This window comes from Fragaria vesca, linkage group LG3 (genome assembly GCF_000184155.1).
Source record: "Fragaria vesca subsp. vesca linkage group LG3, FraVesHawaii_1.0, whole genome shotgun sequence".
NCBI classification, from domain to species: domain Eukaryota; kingdom Viridiplantae; phylum Streptophyta; class Magnoliopsida; order Rosales; family Rosaceae; genus Fragaria; species Fragaria vesca.
In genome coordinates, this window is record NC_020493.1 from 12,828,428 (window position 1) to 12,841,763 (window position 13,336).

Below are 13,336 nucleotides of genomic sequence, written 5' to 3' on the forward strand. Positions count from 1 at the left end.
TACTTTTTTTTTTTTTTTGAGGTTTATAACCCACTGAAAAATTATCGAAGGAATTTTTTTTTCTTAAGAAATACTATTAGAAGTGCAAGAACTATATGAGATTTTTTTTTGAATTTCTTATTTGAAGAGAGAAAAGTAAAAAATGGGCAAAAAAGATTAAGAAAATATTGTAACTCAAGAAGGAATGAAAAAGAACTGTGTTGTTTGAGGTAGCAAAGTGAGAAAAACTACTAAAAATGTCCAGATTTGCTCTTCAGAGCAGTCGAACCTGTGACAAAGAGATTATAATTTGATCAGGTTGCCAACTAAACCAAGGCTTCTCATTGTTTTCGTGGGTACTAATTTACTACATACATGATTTCTGTCTAGGCTTCAGCCCAGACAGCCTCTAACGTAGATCTGCCCATGATACTAGATATCAAGATTGTTGCGTTGATACTATATTCTTTGAAACATGTTTTTAGGGAGGCTAACATGTAGCCGATAGTTTAGCCATTCTGGTGATGGTAATGTTTGTTAGGAGAATGGATCATTCATTTAGAGATCACTAGCGTTGTTGTTTGACAATGTAAACTTATGTTTACCCTCGTGACACTCAGTGGCGTAGCCAAAAATCACATTTAGAATGGTCAAGTTTTATTAACTAAAATGTTGAATCTATTTTCAGTTACTCTCTGCCAATGACATAATCTTGCTTAAAAAATGACACAGACTTAATTTTTTGTCCTATACCAATTCTTAGAATGAACATTGCTCATGGAAAGACCATTAAATCTTCATGAATAAACATTTGATTTTTAGAATTTTATGCACGATAAATATTGAAAAATAATATGTTTTTTTTTTAATGTCGATGTGCGGTGAAGAAAAGAGAAAGCGTAAATGGAATTTAAAGCATTAAAGTACATGTATGTTAGTAAGGTTTAGGGTAAGAAACCCTTGACACCATTTCTATTAATTGAATTGAGTATTTTTATAGTATAAACTTGTATTTCGTTTCCTTAATGTTGAAGAATAATTAAGAGGAGAAGGGTCAATTTAAGTTACATTTCATTGATATTTAATACTCATAAAGACTAAAAAAAACTTTCTTTTTTAAAATGTGAGAGGGTTTAATTCTCGACCACCTGGCTACGCCTCTGACACTTATATCTAATTCGTTTTCTTTTTTTATTACAAGTCACATATATATATATATTTAATGTCATGTAAGCACTCTATCATGATTACATAGTGTCATGGAAACAGCTTATCAAGAATACACAAAAGAGAATTTTCTCTACCCAGGCAATCTAATCTAAGTCAAATTTCAAGAACATATTTTGCACTACGGGAACAGTCATCAAAAATACGCAAACAAAAGTAAAATAAAAAATTGGGACATTAGCAAACTCTTTATTGATGAAGTATAAATAGCAGAGACAAAGAGATCTAGTAAGAAAATAGAGAATCATTATTTTATTTATTGATATGAGCCTTTTATATAGGGAATCACAATATATCAATATGGTAATGATAAAGAATACATAGTCCTATTATAACTACATATCATGTTGGCATAAGGTCAAAGCACACATATGGAATATCCTAGAACACTCTCCCTTGTGCCGCGCCCTGGTATGCCGGTGGTGCTGATATGTCGTCTCGTTAAAAACCTCGTCAAGTAACAAAAATCCTGTGGGGGAAAAACTAAACCTTAATCGTAGGAGAAAAAGAGTACAACGCACCCTTCGCATTTGATAATGACATGTATGTATGTGCTAGACTTCCCTTGAAGTTCGCACCTCCCCTTGATTTTTATATCAATCATAGGGCTCTTCCTGATGTTTACTAATCACGGAAGTATCAACAACTTAGCATGTCAATGCTCTTTAACATGTCTTCAAATGTGGCATTGGGCAATGATTAACTAGATCATGCCGTATAGTCCTCAAATATGATATTTTACACTTAGATCTTGAGGAGAAGGCCGCTTGTGAACTCAAAACATAAGTTCGTGCAGGAAATTAGATTTCCGCGCAGCATGACCTTCAGTTACTAGAACAGTCATAACTTCCTCTAGGAAATACGTATGAACGAACCGTAAATGGTTTTGGAAACAAGACTCATTTAGATTTCCAACCGTATATTACACACATTCTGGTTCATCAATATATGTTCATAAAGTCTCGTCAAAGTTGACTGTTTTGGCAAAATCATATTCTCAGAGAGATCCATCATACTTTACGAAAATGGTCATAACTCACTTAATATGATAGATATGAGAAAATGGTTGGTGTCCTTGGAAAGTAGACACATAGATCTTTCCAATGGTACCAATTTCACAGATTTTCAGTGAGTGAACTTCCTTGTAGGTCCCGTAGAAGTTGACCTAAAAACTTGGCAGATTCTTATTTCGTTTTTTATGTGTCTTTCTTATGTACGGATAGAATAAGTCTCAACCTTTCATACCTTTAAGTCTTTGAAAGAATGAAATTGTCATTACATTGTCATTGCGTGAGCGCATAGCTACACTTAACTTTACAACTTTTCATAGCCAATGAGATGTCAAGTCTTTCTTATTGTGTTGAGTACATTGATGCATCTTATTGTATTTAGATGAGAATTCCATCTCTTAACACATATATGTCATATTTCTTTAGACAAAACAACGGATCTCTCTTTAGAGTAAAGACTTTGACTAATCATGAGGTATATGTAGGTCTCACTTTCGTTAGAGCACTTAAGCCGATTGATGGAAAATCATCATCAATATAGTCATCGAGTACCTTTTCGAGACCGTGTCTTCCCAAAATCTTTTTCATTTTTAACTTCGGATGTTGATACATATTGGCATCTCTTAATCCATCAAGAGTCCATGTAAATCCGGAATGAACACGCAATGGCATAATTCACCATATCCCTTCTAAATCAAGTAATTACGTAGTGTGCATTTCAACCTCTCTTGCAAACGCACGCTCATGTGGTCTGGAGCCACTTGATTTGGGTGAATGAAGTTCGTCTAAGCATGTATATCTTTGATCCCGTAGAGATATTATTATGACCACATTCATAGACTGCATGTTCAGTTATTCAGAAACTACCAAATTGACAAAGTAGTGGAGTGCAATGACATCCATTACAAGAGCATATCTCATCGTAGTCGATCCAAGTGCGTGTTAGTGAGAGACTTTGCGCCATAAGGTGAGTCTAAGCTCTTGTTCTCACTACTCTATCTAACAAATGTCTAGTTGATAGGGTTTACAGTTGCAGTGTTGGCATATCACATGTCCACGGACCTATCTCTTTATTATGCTAGATCACATCTTTCCTTTAGGCCAATCAACTAAGTTGATATCCATCAATGAAGGGTGGTTCGATAGTAAACTCATTATCCCACGTTCTCACTATGATATCTAACAAAGGTATAGTTGATAGGGTTTACTCTTGCAATGTCGGCATCACATGTCCAAGGACCTATCTCTTTGTTATGCTAGATCACATCTTTCCTTTTGACCAATCAACTAAGTTGATATCCATCAACGAAGGGTGGTTCCATAGTAGACTCATTATCCCACGTCCTCATGTACACTAGTGTAATACTTGCAAAGATCTCTATATGGATTGGATTTGACATTGAGGCGTCCCCTAACGATAATCACAATTCAGACTTCATGAAACAAATTTGAGTATCACTGATCAATAGATCAGGTTGTACCAAGCTTGCTTTCTTCCCATTGCGAGAAAGTATCGAACCTAAGGGCCTCCCTCGTTTTGGGGAGCCACATGGCCTTGTGACACCAATTTTGCCACTATATGGCGTCACCATATCACCATCCATGGTGATGGCGCCAAGATCAACTTCTTTTGGTTGCGCCATGTCCTCTTGATAAGACATCAATCCTTGCAGACATATTTGTAGCATGTGATCTCGTCACTTTAACACTTTAACTATTTGGGATCAAGATGAGAATTAGTGGGGACAAACCACGACAATTCACGTCGTTCCACTTGAGCACTTGTGTTCATAGCTCCCCCTAACGGCGGGAATACTGTCTCATCAAAGAGACAATCCGCAATATAACGGTGAAAGAGATCGCCTGACAAAGTTTGTTTCTACATAGCTAGGCGGACTATAGTTGGAGGTTCATATTCAACCTAAGTATGTATTCATCTCAAATGACCCATCATTGTGCGCAGTGACAGTGCGATTTGGCACCTAGAAATAACATCTAGCAGAGCTCAAAGATTAGAGATCTGTTTCAATCAATTTCGTGTCAATCCTGGTACACAGTCATGAGCTGTTGTATAAAAATATTCAATGATGATGGGTTGTAGATAAATAGTAAAGCTGCATGCAAATATACCATAGCCCCAAGGTGTAATAGAAAGATTGGTGTGCATCAATAATGTTCGAGTGACAAGCTAAAGTTACTTGGTCGTAGCCTCGGTGAGACCGTATTGCGTGTGAATAAGGGGTACATGACACTTCAACTTATATCCCGATAAACTTCTTTAAAGAATGGGTAGTGAGCCCGTAGAAGTATAAGCAACATAAGCAGTAGATAATAGTGTAACACGTGACCGGTGTGTTAACACTTCAACCACACCATAAAACATAAATGTGTCCGCAAGGTGGTTGTATCTATCTACATAGTTTGATGTACGAATGGAATGTTCATTTTTGTGTCATTTAGCGTAGGAGGGTCTCACTCTTAATTTAGCTAAAAAATAGGCTTTCAAAACGAGCAATGAGACATCGAGGGAAGGCCGGTGCACCTCAATTGCTTGAGGAATGGATCAGACGGCCTCTAAGAAGTTGGAGCCGTGTTTGGGTGATGTCAATGTTCCCAGGGTGTTGCCATTTACAACCATGACGTCACCATCATGCTTCATGATGAAGCTAGATCCCGAATCTCTTCGTTTTGAGTGGAAGAATGGATGTCCATGAGAATTTCTCAAAATTCAGACCATTATATCTTTTCCAAGATGTTCTAAATTGGTCAAAACAAAAGCCTATATGAGTCGGTGTCTCAAATATCATGTTTGGCGACAACATGAGATTCAATATTTGAATCGTAGTGGCATACAGTCCATTAAATTGACTCATGAACATCTCCAAGATGCGCTTCAGTCTGCATACATGAGAAGGTAAACACAAAAGAACTCTTGTTCATTCTCACAATGTGTTTTTAAATGAAAACTATTAGCAGGAATGTCTTTAAAGCTCAACATGGTTCGGTTGCCTCTCAATGCATAGAGGGCATATGTGACGTTGATCATGATGCCATGAGGCATCAAGATTTAAGCTAAACAGCGTCTCTGAATGACCGGTATGATTCAAATATTATAGTCACATAAGATTTACAAGGCACAAAATCCATAGATAGTTGCTAGTTCCTTAGAATGTTGTAGGTAGTTCCACTATCTGCGAGACACTCAATGTCTCTATGAGACAGATCTACAAAATGAAGCAGATAGGAGAGCAAATAGTTCCACTTGAACCAATTAGAGGGATTGAAAGAAGCTACGAAAAGCTGCAATCTAAAGAGTGCATAAAAATTTCAGTGCAGAATAACATTTGTGCACTAAAACAACTATAACTTCTTCGTTAAAATAGATATGGATGAACCGCAAAAAATTCTGAAAACTAGACACGTACAGCTTTCCAATGATATAAAGCTCACTGTCTAGTTCGTTCAGAGCTGTTCACAAAGCTCAAACTAAGTTGACTGTTCAGAAGGGACAGATTGCTGTTTTTCGCATATTTGGCATGGTCAAAGCTTTAAAGCTTGCGGATGGCATGTGGGCATAAGCCAAAGCCAAAATGACGTGCATATGATCAAAATCAAGTCCTTTTGGTCTTAATTTCCAAAGTCGTAAACTCTATGACTAGTTAGCGAAAACTAACTCATAGGACCTAGAGGATTCGATCAGATGATAATTGTCCGATTTTGATAAGTCTTCAACGTCTTTTACAAGACGGAAATTGGCTTAATAGCGTATGGGGATCCAAAATCAAAAGCTTCTGGTAACTCCAAGTCAGTATGACCAGGCATGTCCGTGAAAGATAGGTAGTGCGAGGCACACTTGAAACCAATATCTCCTTAATTTTGGACAATTCTAAGACATCACACTGAGCTTTGATGAGCCTAGTTGAACAATTGATGATGAAAAATCCGCTATAGGGTAGACGACTTAACCGAAAATACGTTGGCAATCCTCTTTGAGGATGCAAGACCATGCGTCATGTTCACTTAGAATAAACCAAAACGGCACAATCTAACCATGTAGATTGTAAATATGCCATGCTTCTAAAGACGATGTAAAAATGTACATCTTGTTTGTAAATCAATACGAACTATAAGAGGAGAATAATTTCATAACTTCAAAAAAATTCTGAAGGCATTCATTATTGCTAATGTGAGTATATATTGAGGTCTCAAATAAACAAAGAGCATCGATACGACGGCTTATTACATATAGCTTGGAAACAAAATCAATGTCTAGTCGATGACGTCAAAATCAGGGCTAGCTAAAGCAGTATCTGAATCTTTAAAATTCACGATCATGAGGATAACGTTCATTGTGTTGGTGGCAGATTGACAAGCTCTTTTAGCACAAAGGTTTTCGCTAATGGTCAAACCATTACCTTCAAGTAATGAAAGTGTCATGGGTGATTTCTACAACGTTTCCTATCTCTATGGAAGTTTCTCTACCTAAGAAGCCACATTGTGACCGTAAGAGAGCCAGAGGACATGGTGACTACTGATGCACAACCATACTTTTGATCTAGCTAAAATAGCACGCAAATCAAAACACTGTTGTCATTAATTGGTATAAACGTCATATCCGACAATATTCGGAAACAAAATATGAACAGTAAGACCTACAATGACGTTTAGTGAATATAATGAACATCAAATAAAATTTAGACCCATAACGTTTGGTTTTGAAATTGACATAAAAAAAAAAGGCAAAAGCTAGGCTACGTTCGTTGTACGGTACGCTTGACAGAACTGTTACTGGAAGGACATGTATGTAATTTCAGGTCATCACAGTAATTACTATATTTTACTGTGAGAGATTCAATACCCACACCAAGGTGAAGGCAATCCATCTAACTGCATGTCCTCTCATCTTCAGTTCATCACCGTCACCATGAATCTGAGAAAAACAAAGAGAAAAACAGAGGTAGATAGACCATTGCTTCTCCACCATCTCCAACCTCTCCAACCCCTCCTCCTCTGCCCGAGTTCCAAGCCCCAACCACCCCCACCTCTCCTCATGCACCGTCGTCAAATCCATGCCCTCCCCGGACCCAACCTCACCACCATGGTCAGAAAGTTCATGGAAAGACGATTAGCGGCACCGCCTTGGTGATTTCGTTAATCGCCGACGGCGTGAAAAAGACTGCCAAAAATGGCTCCTCCGGCTTCAACTTCGCCGGGGTGCACAGGGAGCTCTTTTGGAAAGCCACGGACAAGGAGGTTAAGGTGTTGACTGAGGTCAAAGGGAACACCAAGACACTGGCCATGGTGTTGAGAAGTGAGAGAGAGCTTTTGAGTTTGAATAAGGATCAAGAATCGCAGAGATTGAGCACAGGGGTGTTTGATTCGATCAGATCGATTTGAGAAAGATAGGTGTTTATGTTTTGGGCGGAGGGGTGGTCATTAACCCGGCACCGTTATATCCCGCCCTGACAAGATTTAGTTTCCTATCAGCTCAAGTAAAAGTGTACAAGATCTTGAAAGGAAACACAATCTGGTGCAGCTTCACATGGCCATAAACTCCTTCAAATATCCCCAAACCACCAGTCACGGCCAGGCTGGTGTCCTCGTGCGCCTCCTCCCCCTCCGCCGATTCTTCCTACACCGACGCCGAGTTCGCTTTCTCATCGGGCCACCCGCTCCGATCGAACTCGGCTCGACTCGCTGCGGCTGTGACGATGTCGTCTTCGCTGCCTGGCAGGGGGTTTGATCTGATGGCGGCCGTGCAGGCTAGTAGCGTCCCTGCTACCGGCTTGACTTGAAGGGTCTTTTGAGAGAGAAGAGGGAGGAGAGAGAGAGAGTCAAACTAGTTATTGGGTGGGGTACTTCTTTTGTGATTTGAAATTTAACGACAGAACAGATTTTACGGTGTTAATTGATAAATTTACCAATATTTCTTTTAGATTTAAAATCTGTGGCTGAAGTAATGCCACGTGTCGAGACCCACTAATGACGTACTCTTTCCTAAAAAAAATGTCATTAGAAGCAATATCTGTAGAGGAATAGTGGTGGTTGCCGAAATTAGAGATTGAAAATTATGACTCACAGTTTTGGTGATTTAATTATGTTAGCCATTTCTGCCTCATATTCAGTAAAGTATTCACATAAACAATATTTTCTGTGCACTCACTCTCCACCTGGCCTTCTTCTTCATTCTCTCGCTCGCTTGATTCCGATCACATCCAAAAATGGCCGACAGCGGAGTCGTCACCGTGTACGGAAAGGGCGCCATCTGCGAGACCTCCAGCACCAAAAAGTCCTCCTACCCCGTCAAAGTTGGCCTCGCCCAAATGCTCCGCGGCGGCGTCATCATGGACGTCGTCACCCCCGCCCAGGCTCGCATCGCCGAGGAGGCCGGCGCCTGCGCGGTCATGGCCCTCGAGCGCGTCCCCGCCGACATCCGCGCCCACGGCGGCGTTGCTCGCATGTCCGACCCTCAACTCATTAAAGAGATCAAACGCGCCGTCACCATCCCCGTCATGGCCAAGTGCCGCATCGGCCACTTCGCCGAGGCTCAGATCCTCGAGGCCATCGGAGTGGACTACGTCGACGAGTCCGAGGTCCTCACCGTCGCCGACGACGACAATCACATCAACAAACACAACTTCCAGGTCCCCTTCGTCTGCGGCTGCCGCAACCTCGGCGAGGCGCTCCGCCGCATAAGGGAAGGCGCCGCCATGATCCGGACCAAAGGTGAAGCTGGAACCGGGAACATAGTCGAGGCAGTTAGACATGTTCGGTCGGTAATGGGGGAGGTCCGTGTTTTGCGGAACATGGACGACGACGAGGTCTTCGGGTTTGCCAAGAAGATCGCGGCGCCGTACGACATGGTCATGCAGACGAAGCAGATGGGGAGGCTGCCGGTGGTGCACTTCGCCGCCGGAGGGGTGGCGACGCCGGCGGACGCGGCGATGATGATGCAGTTGGGGTGTGATGGGGTGTTTGTGGGGTCGGGAGTTTTCAAGAGTGGGGAGCCGGCGCGGCGGGCGAGGGCGATAGTGCAGGCGGCGACGCATTATAGTGACCCGGAGGTGCTGGCGGAGGTGAGCTGCGGGTTGGGGGAGGCAATGGTGGGGATTAATCTCAGTGACAACAATGTGGAGAGGTATGCTTACAGGTCTGAGTAAGTACGTACTGTTCGAGTTTAAAGGCCCGAAGGGCTAAAGAGATAGTAGATTAAGAATTTGAGTTTGCCAAATAGATACATGTTTCTTTTTGTGATTTGTTATCTGGGTTTCTTTTTGTTCTTGTAGATGTAAGTTGAGGCAAGAGTAACTGTTAGAAATCATTGTCAATTGAGTTTTGAACTTGATCATTTGTTCATGATTAATCGGATGGATTTGGAAACAAAGAGCAATACTTTTGTAGGCATGTTGACGAATGATTAGGAATTATGCACATAATCAAAGATTTGGAAGCTTAGGACTAAACATGTGTGGGAAAGTGCGAATTTATATAAGCTTCAGGTTTGAAAGATCATCTTTGTGGAACATATTCGGAGTGTTTCGAGTAAATAAAGGTTTAGCATTTGCTTTGGCTTGTAAAGGTGAATTGTTGCAGTTCTTGGCTTATTTCATGAGTAGTTAGGATTACTGATAAGCACTGAACTAGTAAGCAGAATGGGAAGTCTCAGAGCTAGTCTTAACTTGTAACCGGTCTATAATCGTAGGGATTCGTAGCCAAGTAAGCTGTTGCAGATTGTGGCTTGTCCAAGACTTGAATAGGCTCAGAATTTATCTATTTTCCTAATGTTGTTAGCTCCTGGACCTAATGTAGCATCTGTTAGTGGGATGTCATATGAGGAGCTCCTTGTTTGAGTCTTGATCGCAATAGATAAACTGTTTGGTAAATGACATATTAATAGATTTTCCTTTCTTCTTCTCATGATCTCATCTTTAGTTAGCAGAAGGGAATTGCATTTGTTCAAACTCTTGATGTCGATCTGCTTCTTTTAGATTCTTTTCGAAATGATCTTTGTGCTAGTCCTATTTACGAGCTAGATTAGACTTGCCTCTCGATCTCATAAAGTTGAGAGGTTTGTGTCATTGTAAAATCTGAGTTTTTGGTTTTGGGGCTTCATATTTTGGTATTCGGACTTGAACGTAATAGTATCATTCTAGTCTGTATTGGCCAATGGCCATTGGGACTATACCTGGTTTTTCCAGCTCGATTGCAGGGTTTTCTTCTTCGATCGCCTCGTACTTATTTGTTTATACATTTGTAAGTTATCACAGCCTAACCTCGTATTTGCAGACATGTTTTTAGTTATTGTAATTTGTAAGTGATCTGCACGTCACTGTTCAGTTGTATAAACTTCTTCCCGACACAACTAAATTAGAGCATCTACCTGAAATGGGATCTGAATTCGGATTTTAAAGCCAATTTCCATTTGCAACATGGTTCTGTATCCGGGTATAATCTCCATGCTTTACCCGCCTCCATCAAACACAGAAACGTGATGATTTACCTTCAAATATCTTACCATGAACCACTTCTTTTAGAACAAGGCTTTCGGTAGAGAACCCGAGTCATCAAAACCGCATATCTTATGCAACACTTGTAACTATAACCATATAGAACAAACATAACAGTGATACACAGTCTATAGTCTATACCTTGGAGCAGGAATCATAGTTCAATATGGTAAACTGTCGCATAAATCCTAGACTTGGGAATTCAGTTGTGTTTAGGGCTGCCACTCGGTCGGTTCGAATCGGTAATGGGCGTTACCAACTTCAAAACCAAAGCTTTCGGTAATGAAATATGACTTTCAATTACCAAACCAAAAACTTCGGTATGAGATAAATCTTACCAACTTCGGATGTCAGTTTTTCGGTATTACCAAACTTCACAACAAATATATTTTCAAAATATAACAAAACAATACAAAACTATAAAATTTAAATATCACTTGAGTTTCTAGAGTCTGATAATACATATACAAAAAATAGTCATTTCAGTACACATTATCGAGTATGGTTTAATTTTCTACCGAAATAGTTAAGATGTAAATGTTTCCAAATTTTTATATGAACAAGTTATGTGTCATCTATGTGAAAGTATGTGTGTGGAAGAGTCGACCAAAATAAGTCACATAAGGGTAGTAAAAGCTTTTCGTGTAATAAGTGACGTTAAATTATGGTTGACCACTTTGATCAAGACTCGAGCATTATTGAGTACAATTGAATTTTCTATCATAATTGTATTATACTATAATGATCACATCAGACAGTCAAATTTTAATTTTATGAATTGTAATCATTGGAACCACAACATGCCTGGTAATGTTAAAACTTATTTAGTAAGTTATATGCATATGTACATCTTTGTGAACCAACTACAGAGAGGAAGCAAAATTTTCAAAAACCTTGTGAACTATAATGTGATCAATATAGTGAAATACGACTATGGTAGAAAAATTAGGTATTTTTTATAATGTTTTGGCCTTGATCAAGGCGGCTAACCCTATTTACGCTTGTGCTTTCTGTGGGGAGCCCTATCATCAAGAGAGGTAAAAATATTCCTAAATTTTTACATGGGCGGTTACATGTCATCTAAGTGGGTTTGTCTATGTGTGTGTGTGATGAATCGACTAAGACGGGTAGGTAAGAGCGTTTTTATATAACAAGTAACATTGAATTAAAGTTGATCGCTTTAATTGAGGCCCGAATGTTACCAAGTATAGTTGAATTTTTCTATTCATTGTCTTGTTTTTTACTAAATGGTATATACAATTGAAAACGTGAGATAAGATTATTAGTCTGTGTGTTTTTAGAAATATAAGTCTTTAAATAATTAAAATTTCGGTAAATTCGGTATTTACCAAAAACCAAACCAACTTTTTTTGTATTTCTCGGTTTCGGTTTTTTTTATTTCGATTACCAAAATTTGGTTTACCAAATCATAAATTTTCGGTCGGTTTTCGATCAGTTTGGTATTTACCAAACCAAGTGGCAGCCCTAGTTGTGTTTAATAAAACACTTATCAAGAACGTGGGTTGATTCACTACTTAGGTTATGAAATATATTTACATCTGGCTTTCCAATGTAATTAGCAAATGCCAGTATTACATGAATATTCTATGTAGTAGGTAGAATACTGATTGCATTTAGTTTGTGTATTATGATAGTGGTGATACATTTATACAAAACTTCTACCCCGAACATACATAATGGAGCCCTATAACAAATTATCTTTGAGTATGGTAGCCGCGATACATTTACACAATTCTTGCCCGAGCAAACACATTAATATAGCCTTCACAACATCTTTCTCTTCGTGTATGAACATCCGCTATTAGCAGTTTGACACAACATATAACAACCATTAGATTTTGGTTTCTGAAAATAAGAGGCACTAGTGGTTCAACACAAAAAAAGAGAAGTTATATAGTGACTATGATTCACATCACACAAGTGATTTCATGTCAATCATTGCCGGAGTGACACCTGAGTCGAGCACTATTGTCGTAAACTACAAAAATAAATGAACGGATTCCATGGCTGTCAATTTTGATACCGACACTTTACAACTCATAAATCTAATCCACTCTCTCAATCAAATGGCCCACGACCGCAACAACCAACAACCAGATTGCATGGCTGTCACCTCACAGGCTCAGATTTTGTAGGATTTTGGCCTTTTCCGGTCATGCAGATTTTGTAATATTCCCACCGGACCTCACTCTTCACTCTTTAGCCGTCCAGACATCCACGACGACGGCGAGGATATGCAAAAGTAGAAACAAGAATAGTGCCACAACAAAATTTAACAACATGCTTAACTCATTGTAGAAACCGAAATCAGCCTAATCCGAAAGTGTTTTTTATTATCTGATGAGATGAGCTGCATGCACAATTTAGATGACTAAAGAAGGAAAAATTCTCACTAACCTTAGAATTGGAAAAAAAATTTCCCACTAACAAAAATATATTCTAAAATTCTCATCAACTCTTAGAACTCTTACAAATCTATTCTCACTAACAATTTTTTTTTACTTTTAGTGTTTTTTTAGACTAAATTACCCTCTTCTAACATCTCCCTCTCCATCGTCCTCTGATATTTTAACATTCACCTCTCTCTCTCTC

General features: G+C 39.2%; 1 protein-coding gene across 1 annotated transcript; it reads left to right on the top strand.

Annotated features, from left to right (window-relative positions):
- The first annotated feature begins 8,437 nt into the window (after nucleotides 1–8,437).
- On the top strand, nucleotides 8,438–9,597 carry LOC101293378 (probable pyridoxal biosynthesis protein PDX1-like). Its single transcript, XM_004294205.1, has one exon. It carries the CDS (start codon nucleotides 8,438–8,440, stop codon nucleotides 9,374–9,376), a length of 939 nt encoding a protein of 312 aa, XP_004294253.1. The 3' UTR covers nucleotides 9,377–9,597.
- Nucleotides 9,598–13,336: the final 3,739 nt, after the last annotated feature.

What these genes read in the sequence shown, in the direction of transcription:
- LOC101293378 (XM_004294205.1), top strand. Translation starts at nt 8,438, where the DNA reads ATGGCCGACAGCGGAGTCGTCACCGTGTACGGAAAGGGCGCCATCTGC.